Source organism: Rattus rattus, chromosome 14 (assembly GCF_011064425.1).
Source record: "Rattus rattus isolate New Zealand chromosome 14, Rrattus_CSIRO_v1, whole genome shotgun sequence".
Lineage (NCBI taxonomy): Eukaryota > Metazoa > Chordata > Mammalia > Rodentia > Muridae > Rattus > Rattus rattus.
In genome coordinates this window covers 56,039,271-56,066,440 of record NC_046167.1, presented here as the reverse complement: position 1 = coordinate 56,066,440, position 27,170 = coordinate 56,039,271, and the positions used below count along the sequence as shown (strand labels likewise).

At 41.7% G+C, this 27,170-nt stretch overlaps 1 protein-coding gene across 1 annotated transcript in view; it reads left to right on the top strand.

Annotated features, from left to right (window-relative positions):
• F13a1 (coagulation factor XIII A chain) overlaps positions 1 to 27,170 on the top strand; it is a 209,230-nt gene that overhangs the window by 32,690 nt on the left and 149,370 nt on the right. Inside the window, 2 exon segments of the mRNA XM_032884627.1 lie at positions 22,857 to 23,102; positions 25,576 to 25,582. Of these exon segments, the coding sequence (XP_032740518.1) occupies positions 22,857 to 23,102; positions 25,576 to 25,582 (253 nt within the window).

Genomic DNA, 27,170 nt, shown 5'->3' with positions numbered 1-27,170 from the left:
TCCAGGCACAGAGACGGAGGTCAATTCTGGATAGCCTGAGAGAACTGAGTCTCCAAAATTGAGCTAGTCTGCTGTCATTACTTGGTAACTTATTTTCTGATTTTGGTGATGGGCTGGGACATCTAGATTCTCCACACAGCACATTATTATCCTCCCCAAACATCCATTTCATTGTGTTAGAGTCCAATGCAAACCTAGAAAAACTCTTTTATTAAATGATCAGACTCTTATTAACATGATCAAATCCAATTAAGTCACCATTAGTTTCCAAGAGCATTTCAAATCAGTTCAAGAAAACGTGCAAGCCTCTGTGGAGACAAGAGCTAAAGAGATTTTACCGGGATCTGTTTTTTCTACAGACTCACCAAAGTGCCTGTGGGAAGGCTCTAGAAGGGAGATATAGACAGTCCATTTAGAAATATCATAATTTCATGCTTAGAGCTGTGAAAGAAAACATATTTTCCAAAATAGAGGTTTCTGGAGCAGATATGTAAAATGATAAGATCAGTTATAATCAAATCAAGTATTTAATCTCAAGCATTCATTTAAATGGAAATTGGAAATTATGTTCATTAGTCTTAACTTGAGCAGCTGTTGTCATCTGCCTGGTCTCTGATCAGGTAGAGATTCAGCTGTGTGTATGACGAAACAGGAAGTGCTCCCAGAACAGCAGGCTGAGTTCATCCATTGTGGCTATGCTTCTGGATGGAGATATATTGACAACATTTCCTCCAATTCAAAGAGAACGCCCTGTGGCTATATCTAGTCCTTTTCTGATAGCTCTAACTCATACATTTACTCAAATTGGCTCTTTCAGATGACTGGCTGCTTCTTTGGAGATAGCAGCATCCTAAAAACACACGAGATCTATATGAGGAAATTTGGAGAGACAAAGTGAGAAGTGAAGAGAGCTGGCACAAAGAGCCAGAGGGGTTGGGTACCAGAAATCAGTGGTGGCCAGAATAATGATGCTGAGGGTTGAACCTGTAGTCAAGGCAGAAAGGAGGAACTGAAAGACATGTCCAGAGTCAACGGTTTGATGAATTACTAGGATTGACCACTCGGATAATCATGTTTCTATAAATACTTTAACACTTGTAGCTGCTTATGGGTAAAGGTGATGTCCACCACAAAGTACATTTCATGACATAACAGCCTAATACTTGTTTTATACACAAATTATGTATAATACCCAAAATTATAGTAACTTTCTCCACCCTACTTATTTTGCATATCTAGAAATTCTCTGCACCCAATGAGGAGTATAGATACCTCCGCCACCAGCACCACATAAGGTTATCCAGAGTCTGTCAGAACTGAGTGGGTCACAATCCACATTCTGACATAAAGAGACAGAGTCTATGATGGGTGTTGCACATGATGGCACATAGAATAATTAAAAGAATTGTCCTCAGCAACTCTAGGATATTTGGGTATAAAATCAGAGAAAATGTTAAGAGGAAGTTACTAGAAACCTAGCGGAATATGGCAGGGGAGTTAGGTGGAGGAAGAGAGAATCTTAGGATAGTGAATAATGTGGACACATTCCCAAATGGTACAGAAACTCCATTTCTATGAGAGAAAGCATCAGGAGCCAGGAACATTTGATTAGATAGGGCATATCATTGGTTGGCCTTAGAATTGCATGGTGGCTGCATTCATCAGGGGTCAGGTAAAGCCGAGATGCTCATTTAAGATAAAAACAGAAAGGGAGAAGGAAACCTGTCTATTAGGATTGGTTTCCTGAGCAAACAGGAATGGAATTAGGAAACAAACCCAGCAAGCACTGGAGACAAAATATGGATGGATCCTTTCCCATCTCTTCATTGTGGAGACAAGAGACCCAAGTCCAGTCACTTCTGCCTTCTGCTAGTAAAGAGCCAAGCCCGTCTCTGTACCTGTCTGAGATATGTGAGGTATGCAGGTTGCCATAGACACTCAAGATTCTGGGTGGAGGTTGGTTGGTTAAGCTAGTAGAAAACTTAAAAAGATAACCCACAGGGGAAATATGCCTTACTGGTAGGAACTACCAGAAACTTGGAGCAACAAGGAGATAAATGGCTCCAGTCACATGCCTCTGAGGCTCTAACACTTTATGTGTAGTCCAGCTACAGGAGGCCAGGGCAATGGTGTATGGATATCCAGAAACCTAGACATTATCATCCAAGCCTTTAAATCAGTGGTGTTCAACCTTCCTAATGCTGTGAAAGTTCCTCATGTTATGGTGACCCCCAATAATAAAATTATTTCGTTATTAATTCATAACTATCAGTTTGCTATTATTATGAGTCTTAGGACTCATATAAATATCTGATATGTAAATATCTGATATGCAGCCTATCTGATATGCAACCCCTGTGGGGGTCTCAACCCACAGATTGAAAACCACTACTTTAAAGAATGGCATGGATCTTGTGGAGCAGTTCAAGCCACAAACTCCATCTGGCCCAGTCTTCCCTTGCAACAGTGAATGTTTCCACACGTCACCCCCCAAACAGCCATATCACAACTCATCCCAAGAAAGTTGGTGTCACCTGACAGTAGTGCCAAGAGCTTGATATCATCCTAACCTTTTAATATGTACAAGAGTAATTGTACTGACTCTCACTTCATGTCTATACTTTGTAGGCCAGACTGCCTTAAGCTCTTAACCTGTCATAGCATGGTTGTATTCACTGCATAGAATGAAAGGAGAGCACAGGCTTCTTCACATTCTGTAGACACTGCCTTCTTTAAGGATCTTTCCAGATGGCCCATGGTGCAGCCATGAATACTGGGATAAGCCAATAATCATTATTTGATTCCCCCTGGTTCCTCCTCAAAGGGAGAAAATAGATATGATGAGCTCAGACTGAGAGTTCAGGCAAGGTAACAAACTGGAGATCTTTAGTGCGAGAGTGAGAGAGGGCTTGGAGAAGCAAGATGAGGTTATGGACTAATTGTATGTGCCCCCTCGAATTCCTATATTGATATTCTATCCCCCCGTGTTATGGTATTTGGAAGTGGGATGTACTGGCTGGTTTTGTGTGTTAACTTGACACAAGCTGGAGTTAATCACAGAGGAAGGAGCTTCCCTTGAGGAAATGCATCCATGAGATCCAGCTGTAAAGCATTTTCTCAGTTAGTGATCAACGGGAAGGGCCCATTATGGGTGGAGTCATCCCTGGGCTGGTAGTCCTGGGTTCTATAAGAGAGCAAGCTGAGCAAGCCAGGGGAGCAAGCCAGTAAGTAACATCCCTCCATGGCCTCTGCATCAGCTCCTGCTTCCTGACCTGCTTGAGTTCCAGTCCTGACTTCCTCTAGTGATGAACAGCAATGTGCAAGTGTAAGCTAAATAAACCTTTTCCTCCCCAACTTGCTTCTTGGCCATGATGTTTTGTGCAGGAATAGAAACCATTGCTGAGACATGGAGATTTGGAAGATAATATCTTGAGGGTGGAGCACTCATGAATGAAGTTAGTGCCCTGGCCAAAAAAGGACAAGACAAGACATGCATACTTTATTTCTTTGCCAGTCACACAAGGACATAAAGAGAAAATGCCATGAATCAGGAAGTTGACCCTCACTGGGAACCAACTGTCCCAGCGCCTTGACCTTCAAGACCTCAGCTTCCAGGAGGATGAGAAATATCCCTCAGTAGTTTAATTCACCCAGGCTACAGTATTTTGCTACAGTAGCCAAGCTGATGAAGATAGGCATCAGGGAATGGGATGTCTGGCCCTTCCTGCGGTCTGGTAGCAAAGTGTATGACACTTTTCACTGTGGCCTGCAGAGAAAGGAGGACTTTATTTGGCAGGGCAGAGCATACAGTCATCTTCACAAAGCTCTCGGCCCCTGCAATAGAGGCACTGGGCTTTCTGTTTGCACCACCGTAAGAACTGATGCTATTTTAAGTTCCATTTCCTTGTCTGGGAAAAATAGAAAAGAAGCACACCTTTCTCTTCCAGTTTCATAACTGGCTCCCCACAGGAAAAGCCACACTTTGATACTCCACACCTTAAAATTGTTGACAGCTCTCTAGATTGAGCAGAATGCTAGTGGCCAGATAGACAAAAAAACCTCTAATATTCTGAAGCAATTAATTTCCTGAAAGATATGAAAAATGTTTCTGTGACTAAAGTGACAAAAGCGAGATGGTGGGGACAACAAGGATGGCATTTTCCATCCAACAGCTTTCTTATTCATGCAACGTACTCCCAAGGGAGAGGAAATGACACATTGCCTCCAGGGTCTCATCTCAACCATCTCAATCTTCCCCAACTCTTATATTTGTGAAACAAATTGCTTTAAACATGTCAAAGGCACTTGAGTTGAGTGTTAGCCAAATTTTAAAAATAAAGATGATTCACAAAGACAGCACTTGTGTTTGTAGACTTCAAGAGAAAATTTTGAAGAGACAAAAACCACAGCCAGATTGTTTCAGAGTGTAGGCACAAGGTAATAAACCTTAGAAACTATCTCACACCTTATTTCTGCTAGATTTAATGGCAACCCTGCATTATGGGTGATCAGTCATCTCTGCTTGGGGGAATTGATAAGCTGCCACTTATGTATCGATTCCTCAGTGGTGTGGTCTATGTTCTCAGGCTAAGCATCTCACTGGGTGCTATCTTATTCCTCCTACTAGACAGCCAGTGTTCTTTCAGAGATGATGTCTCACGAGGAAAGAGTTTCCTCATGCTTCCTGTTGAGGCAGGGTGATCCCTGGAGTCAGATAATAAGGAAGATACCTCTCAAACTGTTCTGACAGACTAGAATTCATGTACTAGATAGAGTTCAAGAAGTGTTATTTATCCTAAGAAATTTAGAGTTGTATCCCTGACAGTTGGAAACAATGAAGGACATAAATGTGTAGAATGGCCAAACAATGAATATGCATGCACATATGTAACTGTTTTGTTGCACAACATTTTGTTAATTTTGAAGCAAATTTTGCAGAAAATATGTAAGAACAATGTGAAGTTCCATTTTTATCCTAGAACCATCAGAAACATGAACCTCATATCCTAACATTCCTAGATTTTAGCATTTTGTTTGCTTGGTTCTGGTTTTTGTTTTGTTTCAAAGACATTCTTCTACATAAGCATGGGGATCATGATATGACCATGGGTATCAGGTAATTGTGTTTCAAAACCCATTTGAGTTTCCCCATTGTTTTAATAATGCCCTTTACAGCATGGAAACCTGATTAAATCCAGGACCACATAAAATATTTATGTCATACTTTGTGTCTATTTTCCTTAATTGTCTTTGACTTGAAACCAATTCAGAATAGGTGTATTGTGGTTTGAGTGAGAAATGTCCCTAATAGGTTCCAATATTGGACACTCAGTCTGTCGGTGGCGAAGCTGTTTGGGAAGGTTACTGGAGGAGGGGTGCAGGCTGGAGGAAGAATGTCACTGGAATGAGCTCTGAGAGCTTAAAGCCTCACACGATTTCTAGTCTGTGTTCTCTCTGCTTCATGTTTGCTGTTATGTTGTAGAAGATGTGGTCTTCCTGCTTCCTGTTCCTACTATCATATCTTCTGCGGGTTGCCATGCCTCCTTCCTACCATGATGGACTCTTATCTCTCTAGAACCATGAACCAGATAAACTCTATCTCTTCCTTAAGTTGCCTTTGGTCATGGTGTTTTACCACAGCAACAGAAAAGTAGCTAACATAAGTGTAGATTCAGAGCTTCCAGGGACTAAACCACTACCCACAGGCTATACATGGGCTCCAACTGCATAAGAAGCAGTGAATAGCCTTGTTGGGGCACCAGTGGAAGGGGAAGCCCTTGGTTCTGCCAAGGGTGGACCCCTGTGTAGGGGATTGTTGGGGGTGTAATAGGGGGTGGATGTGGAGGAACACCCATATAGAAGGAAGGGGAGGGGTTGGGGCTGATGGACAGGAAAAAATAAATTGAAATGTAAATAAGAAATACCCAATTTAATAAAATATTGGGGAAAAAAAAACATGTTTGTTCATCACCAGACATTTGTGGAACAAGATACTCCCCTCTGTGTTGTATGATCATAAATTATGTAACCATTATTGTATTGACATACTTTAGGTTCTGTAATGGTGAATATTAAACATTGTTTTCAATTTCAAAAACAAAAATAAGTGTAGGTTGATGTCATTATGCAGGTGAGGGCTGGCACAAGTTAGATCGAGCCATGATTAGAGAGTAAAAGAAAAAGGTGGGGATAAAGTTTTTGTAGGGAGAGAGAGAAGAAGGAGGGAAAATCAAAATGGAGACTGAGAAGGATGACCCAAATCCCAGTGGTCCTGAATTGCCAAGGTAGCTGGGATGTACTTCTGTAAACAATTTTATCTTATCTAGGTGGGCAGTTTATAGCCTTATCAATTGGTTGTAAGTTTATTGTGTGGATATATTGTACACTGAGAATTTAACATATAAATCTTGTTGTTGGGTTACATTTTATTGAGTCTTGACATTACTGGGTGGCTGGAACCAGAGTTCCCAGCTGGCCAAGGCTGCCCAGGGCTAGCCAGGGTGACTAGTAATGGGAGCAGAGAGACCGCTGGGGCCAGAGGCTGTCTAGGCTATGACAATGTGGTATGGTATTTCAGTGAAGCCAGCTGCTGCTGAGATAAATTGAGGTTAGTTCTATATGACCCTATGGTGCCAGAACTAACACCAGGGAGTGACATCCCAGGTCCGAGAGTACCAGGGGCTCAATGTGGAGCCGTGATGCACAGAAACTGATCATGCCCATTTTTAATTATACTGCAACATACAAGCTGCATAGTCTTCCAGTGACATTTATGACTTGATACCTGTGAAAATCACAATGTGGAAAGTTTTTAGCCTTTTGCCTCTCACCTTGAGGATTTGAGTGATTAAAACTGGGTTATACACTTTCCTCAGGATGATCACAGAAGTAACACTATTCTCAGGTCATTATCTCAGACCGTTTTCTATTGCTTTAAGGGAAAACCTTGTACCAATAAAAATATGTGTATTTGGCTTATAATTCTGGAGATTGAGAAATTCAAGATAAGGCAGCCATATTTGATGGGGTTCACCCTATACTGTCGAGGCCTCCAGAGCAGAGCCCTGAGGCAGCACATGACATCTCAGGATGAGAGGTATACACGCATGACAAGAGCCAATCTGCTTTTATAACAAGCCTACTCTTGGGATAACATGTGAGTGGATCAAATCATTCATGGTGGCAGAGTCCTCATGAGTCTAATCACTACGTAAAGGTCCCACCGCTGCCATATTTTAATGCCTCATAGTGAAAACTAAATTTTAGCATGGTGTGTATGTGGGCACATGCGTGCATGCATGCATGTGTGCGTGCGTGCATGCCTGCCTGCCTGCCTGGTTACATGCAATTTTTTTTTGTAAGTCCCCCTACTGTGATGTGAGTTTTCATCATTTCGTTAAGGGACTGGTACAGGTTGGATACCTCAACTCAGGAAAGAGACTTAGAAATTAGCATCTGTTTGATCCACTAGAAATTCGCTACAGAGTGATATTCTGATCGGCTCAATGGGAAAGAAGGAGAGCATTGGATCAAGGGGAAAGTTGGGTCGTCAGGTGGTTGCTGATTCCATGTGGACCTTTAGAGGTGGTGTGGGATTTTGTGATTCCTTAAGATGAGCACAACAGGACTGGGCTCCGTGCATATGTTGATGAGTTCTTGAAGGTGAGTTTTGCTTAGAATAAAATTGCCAACATGAGGCTATTCTCAGCAACTTCAGTTGGCCTACCTATGACCATTTTCTGTCATCTCTCTCAGAGGGGATAACCGCGGTTATTCCTGAAGGGAGCTCTGGGCACGGATCACAGGGTGCAGCACAGTGGTAGCAGAGGAGCTCATCCATTTAAAAGTGGCTCTTTGTTCCCTATGTAATTAAAAAGTACTGCACCAGGAAGCAAATTATTTCAATTACTTTGTCAAGAAAATGTCTAATATTAGAACAATGAATGTGTGTCAATATGAATTCTTGATATTTCCATTTTACTGAGTTAGTTACATCTATTATTATCATTCCTTACATTGATATTTGATCCTAAATGCTGCCAGTTAGAAAGACTTCTAACTGGCCTCAATGTCCTTCCTTATTTCCTGACACCATATTTCAGGCTTGTTTTGTGTTCCCCATACTGTTCTTGAAGTTCCACTTTTTTTTTCTTTTCTTTTTTTTGGAGCTGGGGACCGAATCCAGGGCCTTGCGCTTGCTAGGCAAGTGCTCTACCACTGAGCTAAATCCCCAACCCGAAGTTCCACTTCTTTATGGTAATAAGCAGTATAGAGAAAGTAGAATATGAGCCTTACTTGTACGGCTAGTAGTTTACATCCTTCTAGAACTTCCCAATAAATCTCTGGCTACTGTGTGGTTTTTACTCCGGTGCCATGCTTGTGGCAAGTCCTGTTTCTTAACCTCCATAATGCTTTTCATCCTTAAAGCTTTTTCTGATTCGTGACCAGAAAGGCTTCATCCAATCACAGTACCACCTCGGAGCATTTTAGGACTTCACAGTGGTCCAGGTGCTCTTTACATTCATGTTATCATTCTGTTGCTGCTATCGTCCCAAATTATCAGAAACATAGGGCTCAAAATGACAAGAATGTATTATTTTCATATGAGATATAGCTGCAGTTTCTATTGCTGATAAAGCATCATGACCAAAAACAACTTGGGGAAGAGAGGAATTGTTTGTTGTCATGGTCCATTACTGGGGGAAGTCAGGGAACAAACTCAAGCAGGAACCTGGAGGTAGGAACTGAAACGGAAGCCATGGAGGAATGTGATATACTGGCTTAATCCTCCTATCTTCTTCAGTTTGCTTCTTTATATACCAGCTCAAGAAGGACAGCATCTACAGTGGGCGGGGCCATTTCACATCAATCATAATCAAGAATATGCCTTACAGACTTGCCTACAGACAAACCGATTCAAGCACTTTCTCTATTCAGGTTTCCTCTTCTTAGATATGTCTAGGTTTGTGCCAAATTGAGTAATAAACCAGCCAGCACAATGGTATTTGAATATGTGAGAAAACTGTAATGATTGCCGATAGCTAGTCTCATCCCCTTGAGCAGGAACTTTAGAAATCAGGACCCTGGGCCTTGGATCTGGAAATGTCTCAGAAAAGCAGAGTCCACATGATGGGAATAAAGGTCAGAAACTCGGTGCTTTTTCTGTATTTAGTGGGATGAGCAGGATTCTGCTCTGGCACATTATTCCCTGAAGATATTAAGGTATTATTGCCTATGAACAAAGCATGGTTGGGGGGGGTAGACAAAATTCCCTAACTGCGCAATTTTTGTCAAATGAGTAGATGAGCAGACACATCATTCATGGACTTACCAAATCATCCTCTTCTTGCACATAAAAAAAGTACTCATCAATGACTTTTATTCAAGCAGACCTTGGGCAAATCAGTAGGTAAAAAGAGACCAAAGGAAATAAAGGTTTGAGGATGATGTCCAGAACAAATGTGGTCTTCCCAAGGCATCCCTCCACAAAATTCTACTGGTCCAGTATAGGATGCCACTGCTTATGTGCATGGTAATGATCTCTCCTGTAGCTATGTTCCTTACAAAGACCAGTGTTACGCATTGTTCTTTGTGTGATATACTTAAAAATAAGCAATGAACAACTCTTGAAGTATTTCTGAACATCCATAGCAAGCAATTAAGTAGCCATAAATACTCAAAAACCATCTGAAGGCTCTCTAAAGAAAGGGCTTGCATTAAGATGTCAGCATTCTCAAATGTCAGAGATCTCCAAAGCCACTGTTGCCTTCTTCATGCCTAGAGACCAGTCATTGGAGTTGCAGCCCATGGCTGATTCTTCCCCCAGCTGGTGGCAATTGTACAAACTGAGCTAGAGAGTCTGAGAGCTGCTGTGAAGTGATGTGAGGATCTTATCAGCATGGTCTCCAGCGTTAGGTGACAGGCAGATAAATGCCTCCTGAAATGAACAGTGCGATGAGGACTACAGTGCTGCTCCCCAGCTTGCTCGCCCAAGAAACCTCCCAAGAAGGTGACATCAAATGGTCTATCTCCTCCACCAGCCACCCTTTCACCCAGCAGCTCCATTGTTCATGAGGTCCAAAGTTTACTTCTAAAGATACAGAATGTTTGGGGCTAAAGAAATGGCTCAGAAATTAAGACCAAAGTTTGGTTTCCAGCACCTTCATTAGGTAGCTCACAGCCACCTGAAACTCCAAATTCAGAGGGTCTGACACCCTCTTCTGGCTTCTGCAGGCATCTCCTCTCATGTGGCATACACACATGCATGTATACACAAGTACACACACACACATGTACACAATACACACACAATTTAATTAACATTAAGTAAGACCTTTATAAAGGAAACAGAAGGTTGATGTGCTACTCACTGATGGACTACATCTTGGTTCTTAATTCTTGGACTTACTGTATTTTTCTTTTAGTTTTTTGAGACTATAATATAATAACATCATTTTCTCCTTACTTTTCCCTCACAAAAATTTTCCCATATACCCCCTTGTAACTTTCAAGTCATGCCCTCCTTTCTCATCAATTGTTGCTACATACGTGCATGTGTGTGTGCTTCTAAATACATAAATACAGCATGTTATTGTATGTGCATGCTCATTCTTCTCTTCATCCCAAAATATGTTTTGACTATTTGGTATTGAGAAACCAGTCGGTGTGCTCTTTCCTGGGTATGATGGTTTGAAAGAAAATAGCTGCTATAGGCCCATAGGGAATGGCACTGTTAGGATGTGTGGCCATAGAGTAGGTGTGGCTTTGTTGGAAAAGGTGTATGACTAGAAGGAGAGCTTTGAGGTCTCAGAAACTCAAACCAGTTTACTTCCTACTGTCTGCTGATCTGGATGTAGAACTCTCAGCTCCGTCTCCAGAACCACACTTGCCTGCACACGGCCCTGTTTTCCACCATGATAATGATGGGCTAAACATCTGAATCTGTAAGCCAGATCCAATTAAATGATTTCCTTTATAAAAGTTGCCATGGTCACGGTGTCTCTTCACAGCTATAAAATCCTAAGACCCTGGGGAGACTATTTCTCTAGCTCACAACATTCCTTAGTTGCCTATAGTCCTTTGAGTAAGACTGAGGCCTATCAGCTTTCCACTGTCCACATTAGCATGTCTGTGGACGTCACCCTTGTTTAGTTCATGGTTAGGTGATCATGTTGTTGAGACTTTATGAGTGTAGCTTCTAACATTTCTAAGAAGACACAACTTCACAGAAAACTCTATGTTCCTTTCTCTCTTACAATATTTCCACGCCATCTTTCATAATGGAATTCATAAGGAATTGTGTTGTGAATGTATGACTTGGATTTGGGCTCCACAACACTGCATTTCAATTTTTTGTGGAATTTGGTAATGATCTTTGTCTGCTGCAAGGAGATGTTTCCTTGAAGAGGAATGAGGACTACACTGACCTCTGGGTATAAGAGCAGGTATTTAGAATATCAGGGATTATGCTGTCTTAGTAAAGTAATGCTTGTGGGTTCTCCTCCAAGATCCGTGACTTCACCAGCTTTGTGTAGCTGGCTAGGTTACCAGCAGCAGGCATGATTTCCCTCTTACTGTGTCATAACTGCATTTGGAGCATTGTTGGTCATTGTCAAGGTACTCATGTCACCACTGCATTTTTACTGTGCCATGGCAAGTCTTTCTATAGGACTGATATGTTTTAAAGAGTAGATACAGCCTTGATCTTTCATATTGTTTCTATTTTTGCAATGAGATCTAGCCATGTAAATTTCTTTTGTTAGTTCAGGCTCTGGTGTAGCCAGAGCAGTTTGGACCAGAATTGAGAATATGCTGACAACTCTTTCACAGGGCCCTCATGTCAGATATCCTGCATGTCTGATATTTACATTATGATTCACAATAGTAGCAAAATTACAGGTTGGAAATGGCTTAGTTGGAATAAAGTCAGGGACACAAAGGACTGGGCTGGTGAGAAAGATGTGTGCTCTGGTCAAGCATGGAGTAAAGGGGGTAGATTTGGGAGCAGGGGAGGATGTCTGGAAGGGATGATCAGACAGCCTCACCTGGATAGATCCAGAAGAATGTATAGGATCTCCTTAAGTCTGGAGGTTGGATGTGATGTGGGAGGATCCTTTGGGCCAGGAGTAGGTAGAAGCCTAGTAGTCAGTTGTGGTGTGCAGTCAGAGGTGGCCAGACTAGAGAAGGCACTGGATATTTGACTCCCATTAGATCTAGGTGGTGGGGAGGGTTCAAAAAGGGAATGATCAGGCAGTCTCACTGGGCTAGAGCCAGGAGAGGATGTGCAGGATCTGACTGAATGGAGAGGTGGATGTGGCATGAGAGGGTCCAATGAGTTGGGGACAGGCAAAGTGGGTCTGGGCTAGACCCTGGAGAAGAATCTCTTGGCCCTTTAATGTTTATATTTGTTCTGCTGATAATTGGTTGAGTCTGTGGCAGTAGGGGCTCACTTAACACTTGCTTGTGTATATTGCACATACATATTGCACATACATATTGGATGCCAAAGATGAATAATTGTTGTCAGCATCGGCAGAGATTTGTTCCTGTTCCTATTGCTGTTGCCATAAAATATTAACAAGAATTGACTGTTTTGGCTAAAATGCCATAAGTTTGGCTTGCTTCATGCAGACAAGTTTATTTGCTAAGCCTTTGATGTTATTCTTACTATTGAACGGCCCTTCACTTTTTAACTCCACCACTGTGCCTTAAACTAAATGAACTTCACTCTGAAGATCCACAAGCTTCATTCTGCTCATACAATAGATGCAGTGTGTCCTCTCCCACACCACGAAGTGTACCTTTGGCCCCCCAGGATTGCCATTTTGGGGAAAATTCAGTTCTTGTGGTTCATGTATGAGAAAATTTCTTAGTCATGGCCTGATTGTGGACTGTCGAGGATATACCTGGGATTGGCATATCCATCCCATGTTTGCCCTGTCTCTTATCCCTTGGATTTCTGGAGGCCAGTGTGAGAGGGGAGAGAGCAAGAAATATGGGAATAAGTTTTGTGGGTTGAAATACAAGCCAACCAGCTTGGATGACATGAGAGAAAAGTATATGGATAAAGCTTGGCTCAAGTTCATGGAATCCAATGAGAAACAATAAGTTGGACCTGTGTCACCAATACCGTCTATTTCTCCTACACTTCTGCATCTAAAGATATTGTGACATTTAACAGATATACAGAACCTCACTCCATGAACCCATACCCAGGGATTGCTGCAGGCTACTCTACAGACACTGGCAATGTGGGTGAGCGTCTGGCCACAGCTTTAATGACCCCTACTACCCAAGTGAGTTTCCATATTGCTAATGCCTGCTTCCCTCCCAGCTTTGAGAAATAGCTTTCATCTCGTAGTATGTGTCTAAATGGCCTTTCCTGCAGCTATAAACATTCAGCGTTCTCTCTAATGTCTCTTCTTTTGGAAGAACTTTCATTACTATCTTGCAGTGTCAGAATACAATTGAAGGTCAAGTGATGTTCACAGCAATCTCTATTGCCTTCCCACCATCCTCACACACCAGTCTAAGTGATTGTTTTAAACCACTTAAGCCAACCTGGTATCTGTTTCTTGTAAATTTTTTCTAATCAGGATAAAAATCTAAACAGTGGCCTAGAAGGCCCTCAGAACTCACTGCCCACATTTTCCTCTAGTCCAGGCATACCAGCGTCCTCCAGTACAGAGTACCCTCTTCATCCTGGCCATTGCTCTCACAGCAACACTTTTCCCCCAATATTTACATGGCTTGTTTCCTCCCCATTTTCATGCTGCTGTTCAAATGCCCCACTTTCATCAAGTTAGTGCCATGATTCCTGCCACTCTTTGTCCTGTAAGCCACTCTATTTACTCTTTATAGGTTCATCATTGACATTACATACCTCTACTTATTTACTGCCTGTTTACTCTATATACTGCACACTCTGTGGCCCTATCAGTTGATGCTGTCGTGTTCTCAGCACCTTCATCCCTGCTGAGGTTTATTGGGTGCCTGGAACACATGGCACATAATAAATGTGCTGTGAATTGAGTGAATCCCCAAATCAGGCTGAATCAGCAGGCTGAATCATGTGGTTATGGTCAGACATTGAAAAAGCAAAGCAAAGCAAAGCAAAACAAAACAAATAAAAAACACCAAACAACAACAACAACAACAAAACACCATGGGTTTTGTGAGTTTCCTTTGCTATTGTGACGTCAGTTATTCTGTGATAATGGAACAAATATTATAGTGCGTGGGTGGTAAAATATTCTTCCCATTGGTTACGGCTCAGCTGTCACCTATGATTGGCACTATATAGACGGAAGAGAGTAGTCAGATAGTTGTCAGATCACAGATCATAATTTGAATCTGAGTCTGAACCAGGATGGTGGTTGGAGGAGCTGTCTTCATGGAGTTAGTAGCCTGTTTCCTGGCCCTTGTTTATCTATACGTAAAAGGCACAGAACATTTAAAGCGAATCTAAAGGGAGGTGAGGGTCTAGGGTATGAAACAGAAGCTTCTTTAAATTTCAGCAGCAGAGGCTTCATGGAACACAAGTCAGGAGACAATCAAATACAAACAGGAGACATAAGGAATCCACCCAGAAATTAGCAACGAGGATCAACCTTCACATAGGGAGCTAGAGTGCCTGAATAAGGAAGTTTTGTCAAACTGTGAAGCTGTCAGCGGAAATAGGAGTCACCATGGGGCCAGCAAGTAAGGAGGAGCCATAAGGGAAACTTAGCATCTTACTCAAAGCAAGCAGGAAGCAAACGGGCCTGGGAACGTGGTTTCCTGTGGAACCAAGCAGAGAGGTGGGGGAGTGCAGGTGATGGATCCAGGAGCCTGGGTGACACATGACAAGTAGTTTTTGCTCCTGCATAGACAGCAGGGACCCCGAATTCAAAATGTTCTAGACCCCTCCTTGTTCCTTAGGATCAAATCTACTCTGTGGTGTTATAGTCTGTAAGCAATGTTGTCTAAACGTAGGACTTTTCTACTGATTCTTTTTTATTTAAAATAAAAATTGCATGCTTTCTTTCAAATGAGACATGGGCGTGTTTAAGGTAATTTCCAGAAAACTAGCTTTTCATTCAGTAACTTTGCAAACACCAAGTGTTTGTAGCAGACGTATAATGCAATGTGTAGGCCAATGTTTGCAGATCCCTCCTTCATCAGCCCCAGGGTTATGGGGCCTGACTGCCTTCTCTATGGCTGTGTGCCTAGTACCTGTGAGCACTGGGGACATTATAGGCACCTAAAATGTCTTCAATTGAGAACGACATGTTGACCAGACATAGTAAGTTTTGGCTTTGTTGCCCTCGTTCAATACCAGCGTCTATTTCAGACCAAGTGCCCATGCTCTGCTCTGCTTCCCCCGCCCCGCCCCTAGAGCCAGCTGTGGCCACTGTGACGACATCTGCATGTATTGTCTGCATGTTGCTTCCATGTCTACAATCTCGTCTCCTCTAGTCACTCCATTCTGCAGGAATCCGTCTGAAGCACAATCTCACTGTGTCACCAGCCACACAGACAGAGGCACAGCTCCATTCCCTACCCTCTGTCCCCCTGACACCTGAAATTCTCTTTTTTCTTAGAAAAACTTTCCCCTAGAGCCGTGGTTCTCAACCTTCCCTTTAATACAGTCCCTCATGTGTGATTCCCAACTTAAAATTACATCATAACTCTAACTTTGCTACTATTATGAATCCTAATGTAAATATTTATATTTTTCAATGGTCTTAGGTGACCACTGTGAAAGGATCATTTGAACCACAAAGGGGTCATGACCCACGGGGTTGAAGACCGCATAAAGAGATAGGGCTAAAGAATGAAGAGGAATGGAATTCTCTCTATTCAGGTGAAACTCAGATCCATTCAGAGCTTTAACTGAGAAAAGAATTCCAGGGTGAGCAAGTAAGAATCAGAAAGGGAGTTTATGGAAAGACATCTTTAGCGTAGATCCTAAGCACAGATATTAACAGAGAGAAGGATGCTTAGAGAAGGACGAAGGAAGCAAAGCTAAGTGTGGCTGGGGGCTCCACATCCTACTTAAGTGCTTGTAGTGTCCCCAGTGCTCACAGGTATGAGGCACACAGCCATAGAGAAGGCAATCAGACCCTGTAACCCTGGGACTGGTAGTGAGCAAGCTGCAAGCATTACAAGGGAGAGGTCCAGGTTTCATTTTGTGAACATTTTTCTTTTTTGTAAACAAAGCTGTAAGGACTATTTACAAAGGGAATTGTCCAGACTTAGGAATGAGGGGGAGCGCTGAGAACGCCAGGTTGCAGATCCCACATGTAAGCACAGTTTATTTACTGTGTTTGACATTCTTGTTTGAGATGTCTGTAGAAAAACAGACTACCTCAGTAGGCAATTTTCTGTTTCATCACTGATGCCTGAAATTTCTGGCCTTTTCCAGGGGAAAGAGCAGATTAGAAAGCAGGACTCAGGGTCCTGTTCTTCTCTCCCAGGAGCCTCTTCCCATGTCATTACAGTTCTCCCAACCTTCTATCCAGCCTCAATTAAACTGTAGAAAATATTTCAGTGCTTTGAGGAGCCCCATTTCCAGCCCCTCCAAAGGATACAGCCCACTCATCTTTGCACACGGTCAAAGGTCTCACAGCTCTCACCTTTCCAAGTCAGTTGCTTCCTTTGCCACAGAATCTCCATTCTCTTTTCTTCCCCCACATATGTGCTTTCCTTTGCCCTGGGCTAGAAATACTTCTCACTTTGTCCACTGTGTGAGTTTGCTTTTTGGCAAAATATCTGACATAACCAGCTGGGAAGGAGAAAGATATGTAGCCTAGCAGTTTCAGAGGATTCTGCCCATCACAATGCAGAGGGTATTGTTGGAGGATATGGGCACATGTGCGTACATGCATGAAGAGGCCAGAGGACAACTGTGCATCCACACACATATAGGTAGGCTGGTGCTACATCTCAGAAACTAAGTACTCTGTCACCACATCTACCATTATTATTATGCCCCAAGCCATTTCCTCTGGGGACTTTTCTTAGATGTCCATGACATCATTAGCCACTGCCTCTTCTGGGTTATGCCTCTGTCTTCTTCATGGCTCATTATCCCAGCAGGGTCTTGGAACCATGCTGGTTCAGGAGACATTTCAGAAGATGATATCTTACTTCAAAAGAAACCTCCATTGCTTAGAAGACCTTGAAAAGAAAGTAAAATATAGTTAAGGAACCACCGTCTACCTCATATTAAGGCAAGGTCTCTTACTTAGCCTGCAGCTCACCAAGTAGCCAAGGTTGACTGGTCAGTGAGCTTTTGGGGGGTTCCACTTGTCTTTGCCTCTGCAGTACATGGATGGTAATTATGCACCACTGTGTTTTAAGTATGTTTTTAAGTGAGTTCTGGGGACTGAAGTCATCTTCATATCACATACACTTTGCCAACTGAGCCAAACTTCATCCGATGATGGGCAGAGAACTGGAACCTTATCTATGCTAAGCATGTGTCCTAATACCGAGGTGCACCCCCAAATTTTGGACAATGTGACTTCCTCCTCTTGGCTATTACCACTCATGGCTTCTGTACCCTATTAATTATGTCTTTTCTGGTAGTAATGTCTTATCTTTATGGTTGCTAACCTGGGGTCTAACTACTACTTAAAGGCTTACAACATCCTGGTCCCTCAGAACTCATGCATGGTCTTGAGAGTGTTAGAACATAGTTCACTTCCCTTTACAAAGCTACAGTATTCAGATTTCCAGTCTAGCACATACATCATGCTCTCACAGTCAGACTGTTAACGCCTGTTTGGAGATAGATTTATTATTTAAAATATGAATGATGTATCTTGGGCAAAACAAAATTAGCTTCATGAAACTCACCTTTCTAGCTAGAGACTGGATGAGTTCTTTAAAGACCACCCATTTTAGAAACTGGGTCTTCAGAGAGGTGGAGAAAGAGCTCAGCCCCAAATGTGCCTGCATATGAATAGAAACCAGGTCTGAAAGGGGAAAAAGAAAGGGGTTATACATCAATGGTTTGTATGCAGGTTGTTTGCAATGGATTGGTAACTTGAGTCAGACACCATATTCCAGAGTTTCCACAATCCCTGCAATGTTCTTCAAGGGTGAGATCCAGCCAAATCCCAGTGACATTTACGGGGCCATACTTAGTGTGAAGCATTGAGGTATTTCACAGGTTTCTACAGATGGTAAGAACACGTCATAGTTCAGTTTAATAGGAGAAATGGATGTTTAAGTAGACATCAAAGAAATAGGAATTTTCTTGGATTTTTCTGATAGTTAAAAAAAGACTTCACATGGCTAAGCATTTACATTCATTAAATTCAGCATAAGAGAAACAATCTTAGTGGTGGCATGTCAGAGAGGTGGCAAGAATGTGTGTGCCCTGAGTTACTGACTTCCTTCCCAGCATTAGAAAGCCCAGTGATTGACAGGTATTTCCTGGCCTTAGTGAAAATTTGCAGAAAAATGCATGTATGATATAAAAGTATAATGGGGATTTTATTTGAGGCTAGAGAGAAACAGAGGGATATGGGAGACAGATCAAGAGTGGGCAATAGAAAAAAAAAAAGAGTGGGCAATAGATAGGATATGGTGGTGGGTATGGCCAAAGTACACAATGTAATATGAAATATAATGAACTCCATTCTTTTTTGCCTTGTGGGCAATGAATATATATACTAACAAAATAATAATGTACAAAGGAAGCCAACTCTTAAAACATATGCTCATTTTTTAGATGTCTTGAAAAGATAGCACCAATTTGAAGTGGGTGGGAAAGAATGCAATTGGTAATTATAACCTCTGCTTCTGTTCAGTAGTCTAGCCATAAAAAAACAAACAGCATTGTTAAATACAAAATGAAGATTATTCGCAGGATCCTCTGTTTCTTGTTTCTCCTTTTCTTGCTATCGTTTTCTTTTAACATAAAGTTGTGCAGTTTGGGGGAGAAGAATGCCTACTTGGGCACTCTACACCACTAGGAAACACATGCATGGCAATCACCTCTGTAGAGCTGTGTTTCATACCTAGGCTTGACCGTTGACAGCCATGCATGTTGATGGATGGGTGTTCCAAGCTTGTCCTGATGGTGGTCTCTAGAACATGCTTCCTCCTGAGGGTGAGAAGGGCTATTTAGTGCGATGAAATACTACTCTGCCACAACTTCCTCCCTCACAATTCAATCATGGAAAATCCTTCCCCAGCGCTGTCACTGGAATCATTACACTCAGAATTAAACATGGTGTAATGGAGCCGCTGACAAGACCCCGAGGTCCTATTGACGTGCCAGGTCTCACATTAATAATCAGCTTTTCTGTGTAGTGGAAAGGAAAAGACCTGCAAATTGGGGGCTGTTATTTGCCTCCCTTTGGAAGTCATGTAATCACGGCCTGTTCCTGATTCTTTTTCAAATGTTGATTTGCAGCCATGCGACTTACCAGGTCAACAGGGCTGCCCAGTCTTCTCCTCCCTTCTGCCTTCAGTACCTAACCTTCCCTTAAAACCCAAACCAAATCTGCATCACCCTAAGCCACTCGTGCCTTGCTCTCTGCCAGCTTTGCCTCCTCATCCCTTTGATTCATACTTCTGCCTCACACATCTGTTGTCCACCAGCACAGATTGGCATTGTGTCCTTTCCCTCATATTTCTTCTGGTTCTGCAGCTTTGTTCTTCCTTTCTTTATTCCCCAGTTCCTTCTAGCATCTTCCACCTGTTCCATGAAGGCTGTGAGGTGCAGAGCAACAAGAACAGTCTTCACAGTGAATGACCATGGACCACTCTTTCTTTCCCCCTCTTACTAGTCACGTGACATCCAGGCCTGACTATGGATGGACCCATGGATGCGCAGACGGGATGCAGGCATTCATAGCTGCTGTGATTTAGTGATCGCAGTGGCTGCACCTTGGTTTCTCCAAAACATGACATTTCCAAACTTTCTCTTATTTTCTAGCTCTTGAATTCGCTCTGTCCTTTCCTCTGACACTTGGAGGAAGTGATGTAAATGGCTTGTCTGAAGTTAAGCATACTAACCTATCACTTATTCTTAGCCCCTACCTTGTTCATTCATGAGTCTCTGCATGAACCACTGTGTTCACTGAAAAGAGAGACTTCTCAGATTAAGACCGAGAGTCATATTTATCTATGAATAAAAGCATAACTATTTAAGAGAGAAGCTTGGCATTGTGGCAACTTAGAGCTACAACAATACTCGCTTTTCCACTATAGCCCATAATGGTCCTCACCATGAGTTTTTGACAAGGGTTATATTCCCTCCCATGGAGTGTGTCTTGAATTCAGTCAGAAAGAAGTTGGTTTCCCTTATAATAGTTGTACCACTATTGCAGAACTGGGTACATCTTGCCTGACAGGTTTGTCCCATAGATCATAGATTTCAAAGCCCTTTGAAATGCCATACATTTCAAATCTAGACTGGAATTTGGTGGCATCAGCTTCTGGAAGCACTTTAGTAACCGAATTACAGATCACATCTACCTGAAGAGATTGCCTTTAATGTCTACACTGGGTCCAGAGATAGTGATGGTGTCTCTGGAGAGCAGCGAGACCTATGGAGAGGAAGGCGGCTTCACCACACAGTCCTTGCATGCACAGGGAAGAGGTTGCACAGGAAAATAAAGGCTGGAGGGGAACAAGGGAAGACAGACAAAAGGGACTTGGAATAAACAAACTCTTGAGGGTAGATTAATGCAGGAATTCCTTGGAAACAGAGTCAGTGCATCCCCAAGAGCACCCCCTGTTTAGACAAAATCTGCAATGCTCTGATTGTATTCTTGGCAAAGAACCATGTATGAGTCTTTATTGGATTATGATCAGCATATGTGGTACTTCTACTGAACTGTGATTGATACTCTGAAACAGAAATCCTTCTCCCTCATATAACATCTCCTATATAAACCATTGTTTTCAGTAAAACTAAGCAACCTTATAGAATTACACAGCAGTAACCTAGGCAACTACTTCCTTTTGAGTGCTTGGATATATTCCTATCTAAGGGCTCTGTTTAGATCCTGATTACTATACAGGGCAAGGATACCTGAGTTTGTGGAATTTCCTATATGGAGCCTATACAAAAACTGAAGTAAATAAACTTGGCTCTTGAAGATTTCTATCTGCTTACAACCCAAATAATTTACAAACTTACTAGATTTGTATCTCCTTACAGGTCAAGAAAAGAGAGATTTGTTCTACCTTAAAACAGCTATGAAGTTGATCTTTTCTGTAAATTATACAGTAAATTAAATTATAGGCCCAGGGGTTAAAGAACTGTGTGAGGTTAACTTTCTATTTATAGCTTAGAAAAATCAGAGGAAATTTAGTGTTGAGGTTAATGACTATGCAATAAGAATTTGACCCAAAATGGATGTAATAAGAGAAAATAGCATATGCGTTGTGATAGCTTATGCATAAACTATGGTGACCCTAGAAATATTATAAAACGACCTTCTGTTTAATCTTTAGTTAAAATAGCTGTTTAACATTTTAAGATATTTGTTATACAGGATTAATTATGCACAAAGGATTTGTACATAGACCTGGGTCTGGTTGTATAAGTCCAGGATGCTAGTTACTCATGAGACATTAAGGCAGGACAGTTTACAAGCTCAAGGCTGTTCTGAGCTATAGATCAAATTCAAGAGCATTCTAAAAGACTTAGTGAGATCAACAAACAACAACAACAAAAACCAACCAAACATATAAACAAACAGAGAATACATAAAACCCAGTGGGCTGTCACTCCGTATAAAGCATTTTAATGCCTTAGTTCATTTTGTCTTCCTGGGAACTCATTATTATAATCACTACTATCCCCACTTAGAAAAAGAGATAAAGACAAGAGAAAAAAATGTAGGTATGGAGGTTGCCAGGGTGCAAAGCAGCAGAGCTAAGACTCAAATTCACTTCCCAGGACAATGTCAGCCATGAACCGTGGCCTGGGGCACTAGTGGGCTGGCAGAGAACACTTGCATTGAAAGTACAAAAGGCTGCATATGAATAGCCTGGAAGTGTAACCCATTACAGGTGATAGCAAAACAAATAATGGATTTAGAATAAACAAAAAGTATTGGCCTCTGCTCCCTAAAAACAACATTTTACGGCAACAGTACTCCCATTTTGAAGTTCTTATGAAAAACTATTAAAACTTTTTACAGTAAAATTCTAGCTCCTGACAGTACAAGGTACTGTGTAGGTAGTGTTTCCCATTGAAATGGACATTTCTTCATCTTGTTTGCATTCATTGTCTAACCTACGACGTGACTTAAATATAGTTTGTCTCCCCCCAAACGCATGTTAAAATGTAATCTCCATTATGGGATAGTACAAGAGTCGGAACTTACTCTGAGTGTGGGAGCCATTGGGAACAGTCAGGATTGGATAGGGTTATCAAGGCCTACCCTTAAGATTAAACACTAGTGACTTCATAACAAGAGAAAAAGAGCATCCTTGTGACACCCCAACCTGTGTCAGAAGTTGCAACAAGAGGTCACTGGTGTGGCCCAAAAAGCTTCTTTTTCTTCGTTTTTTTTGGTTTTTTTTTTTCCGAGTTGGGAAATAAATTACCCAGCCTGAGCGCTATTATGTGATCAGCAATAGAAAACGGGCTGAACTATGAACCAACAAAAAAAATCTTCCCAAGAAGTGTTATCTTTGTAAATTTTTTAGTAGTGGTGGTAAATCCGAGCCCTGAAGAAATTAGAAACATCAGCTCCTATCACATCGCTTGGCAGCAGAGGTGAAATTCGTAACCACTCAAAACCTACAAGTCTAATAGCATTTTCCTCCTTCTGCCCCAAGATTAGACTTGGAACGAGAGGAGTGAGGAAGTTTTTCATCCTGTTCTTTCCTTTGCCTCATAGGTCGCTACCCTCAGGAGAATAAGGGCACCTACATCCCAGTGCCGGTAGTGACGGAGCTGCAAAGCGGAAAGTGGGGGGCCAAGGTTATCATGAATGAGGACAGGTCTGTGCGGCTTTCCGTTCAGTCTTCACCCGAATGCATCGTGGGGAAATTCCGCATGTATGTTGCCGTCTGGACTCCCTATGGCATCCTGCGTACTCAGAGAGACCCGGAAACAGACACATACATTCTCTTCAATCCTTGGTGTGAAGGTAAGGGGCAAGTACTCTCTACTTTCTCATTTTAGAAAGTTTCCACAATTCCGAAGCATCTCCTATGAAGGAGTAAAAGAGTTTTTCCAAAGAACATGTCTCTTTCTGACACTGTTAGTTACTTTTGTGTTATGAGGCCAGATACTTGACAAGAAGCGACTTGGAGGAGGAAGGGTTTCTTCTGGCTCATGGCCTGAGAACAAAGTCCACCATCACAGAGAAGGCATAGTGGCCAGTCGCAGCGCTTGCGCAGTCAGGAAGTGAGGGGAGAGGCACACTAGTGCTCAATTGGGTTGGAACCCTTTTACCACTTTACTCAGTTTTTGATCTCCCCATGGGATAATGACGCCTCATCTCGGGTGGGGCCTCCTGGCCTTAGTTAAACGTCGCCGGAAATGTCTCCTAATGATTCTAAATCCAGTCAAGTTGGATTAATAATCACCCTGACACACACTTGTTTTCTCAAGATTAAAAGTGAGAGAGATGCAAAATTTATCCTCAGTACAAGTGAACCGAACGCCTCTACACACTTGTCTCAGGAATTAATTAAAGATTTCCTAAAATTGCAGAGTGAGTTCCTTGTGGACCTGTGGTATCATCTCAGTATGTTATTTGTTCTGTAAGCAAAAAAATTGACTTATTAAACTCGACATTCAAAACTAATAGAGCCCAAGACTCTACTTAAAAAAATTCAACTCTGTAAATAGTAGAACTAGGATCGTCCTAGTTCAGGAACAGAAAGTCTTAAGTGACCCCATATAGTTGTTTATGCTCATGATAGGTCTACATTTCACAAACCACTGGCCTGCAAATACAGACACATAACCATAACTATATTTTAACTATATTTAATATTCGATTACTTAATCTCTGATGCTATTTTGAATTATTTCCATATGCTGCTGAAACATAACCTAGTTATATTAAGATTACTCGGTTGGGTTCAATGAGCTCCCTATTAAGTCAATTTAAAACCTCAAACCACACAGGATTTTCTGCCATTCCTCATTTTTCCCATTCCGGGACTTCTCTGCTGTTCTCATACAACAGTGTGAACTGGGAGGAACATCTATTGCTAGGTCTGTGGCAATGGGGCAGTTTGATATCTAAGAGCTGAAGGCAGGGGACTGCTTCTATCAGACTATTGGAGTTGGACTTATCACTCCAAACATCTTCCAAACATCAATCTGTGTTATTTTTATTTTGTATAACTCTCTGTTTGAGAGCATTGCTTTGAATCTGGATTTTCTGGTATAAATATAAACAAAAATGCAGCAACAATGTTTTCCACTTCTATTAAATACATAGCCAGAGCTCCTTTGGCTTAATTCTTCCAATGATCTTGGCCCATGGAACCAAGCTGATCCTGCACCCCCACCCATCAATTCTCATTGTTACCTTCACAAGACCTTATCTACACATACAAGACCCATGTTCAGGGTGGATGAGAGCAAGATATGCCATCTGGGCCATGTGTAGCTCAAAGATGGAATCCCGTTTATAAATCGTCTCATCAATTACATCTAGGTAATAGCATACCTGGGCATGGCGTGCTCTTTCAGAGATGGTGATCAGAGGTGCTAATCGAAGGGCTGGAAGTGAAGTGGAAAGGGTAGCAGAAATGATCCGCAAGTGTGTGAATCTGGAGAGGAGAATCAGAGTACATTTGAGGATTATATAGGCCAAGAGAAGACACATTGTCAAGGGAGGAAAGAAAGTATGGCATAGTATGATATAGTATATATAGTATAATATAATGTAGTATAATATAATATAGTATAATGTATTGTAGTATAATACAGTATAGTATAATATAGTATAGTATAGTATAATGTAGTATAATATAGTATACTATAATATAGTATAGTATAGTGTAGTATAATATAGTATAGTATAGTGTAGTATAATATAGTACAGTATAGTGTAGTATAGTATAGTCAGGATTTAAGAGTCCAGCAGAGAAACTGATAAAAATAAATGAAACTTTAGAAATATGTAGGAGGGCTAAGAAACTCATATTTTAAAGTCCACATTTATAAAATTAATCAGGAGGGTTGTAACTGCAAAAAAGACAGCCATGAACATTATGTAACTACCCAAGATGTTTGAGCAATGACACGATTTACCCAAAGCTTAATTTGTTCACAGCTTTATGGACTGTGTCATCCATGAAATATGTGGTCACTCCCCTTGAAAAAAAATATTCTAGTGGCTTTGCCTGACAGTGATTTTCCAGAAGAGTCATCCAGGAGCTAGACACCTTGTGATTTTTAACTGCCTCACTACTCTCTTGGTCTGCTCTTATATACATGATAAAGAGCTTCTAGGTACGTTCCATTCAGAGTGTCGATTAGTGACGATGTGTCCTGTTCCCTAAATCCCAAAGATCTTCATGGGATTCCTGAAGCCATAGTTGAGAAACACTGGCTCTGGAGGCAAATCAGCCTGGCCAGGATTGGGGAGAGAGGTGAAGAGTCTGAGAGAGGTGGCCCGAGAGAGGAGATCCTAGGAGGATTTCAGGGATTGGTGATCATGGCACTTGCAGGCCTGTAGATGCTGAAGTGTTAACGGGGACTCACTGAGACCCTGGGGAGTGGGTCACGAAATGAATGGACCTTGGTGCAAGTGGGAACAAATAACCAAGAAGATAAAACTGTGGAGGCAGAGTCAGGTGGGGCAAGGTGCTGGCAATAGGGCACTCTCAGTGTGGCAGGGAGGTGACTAATGTGACAGGCCACACTGGGTTGAAAAATTGCCCAGCACACACAATGTTTGAGAGAAAATATTCAGCTGTGCTCCTGGGGGCACTTTGGGCTGCTTCACATTCATAGGCAATTTATCCTACTTAATCACCAAATCATTAATAGGGATCGATAGCCAGGGTAGCCTGGTAGGGCCAGGGTGGATGCAAGGAGAATTCCTGCATAGCGCTCTAAGTTAATGTTGCTAACAGAGCTTCAAGTTGGTTCTAAGAGGAGCTCTTCCCTGAAGTGTTGGATTCAGAACTGTTCCCATAAAAGCAGTAGCAGTGAATTGGGCACTTATTGTGAATTTATCTTGTCTGACCACTGAAGAACTCTGAATTTTCAAATGCATCTCACTATTTAAATGTCAAATGTCCATTTTAATGCTGTGACATTACTGTCGGTGAGTGAGTTCTGAAAGATTTAGATTGCTAGTGATTTTGTCTAGCATCCTGAGTCAGTAGTTAGTGTTCATTTGGGCCATATTAGTATTTGTGTGTTGACTAAACATTTCAGAGGGTTCTCCCCTCTTGACGACTTGCCCCATACCTGATTTTCCCTTATTTAATTTAACCTCACATTCCCAGAATCCCATAGAGTGGATGCATGGTTAATGCTTCATGAATGTTTATAGCATTTGTTTAATAACTCCAAGTAAACAGATGTAGGCTCACCAAACTCTTATCACCACCACAGATCAGACATAAATGTAATCTCAGACCTTACCATATTGTAAAGAGAAAAAGAAAAACACGTGGGGGGCTTGAGCTGCATGTCTGAATAATACATATGTAGATTCTTCTATCAATATCCAATACCAACTTAGCTTCTAGGATTCTTGCCTTATTCATGTCGGGAAAGTTTTACATTTCCTTTAAAGCAAGTAAATTGAATTAATTTAAAGAAAGTAATGCTTGCCACTTACTGTATGTTTTGATAGAAATTAATAAATATGGCCAGTCTGTATTTTATTATTAAAATCTGCCTTTCAACTGCTTGCTTAGTAATTGCACTTGGTCATTAGGACCCTTTGGTGCAGAACAGACTGGGATTCTCAGAGGAACATGACGAACAGCCTTCAAGAATACAGGCTAGAGCCATTTGTCCATCAATCAACAGATGTAGATAGTATGTTTTTCCCATGGCCATGGCAACACAATAACCTATGCTTATTATAACAACAATATTGCTTATTAATTAGCAGATATTAAGGTCTCTGTGGTTAATTCAGCACTAGGGACAGGCACTAAGAATGACAGAACTTTGCCCTCATAGAGGTACTAACAGGATTTTACAAGTGAGGTGTCCCCACACCCGC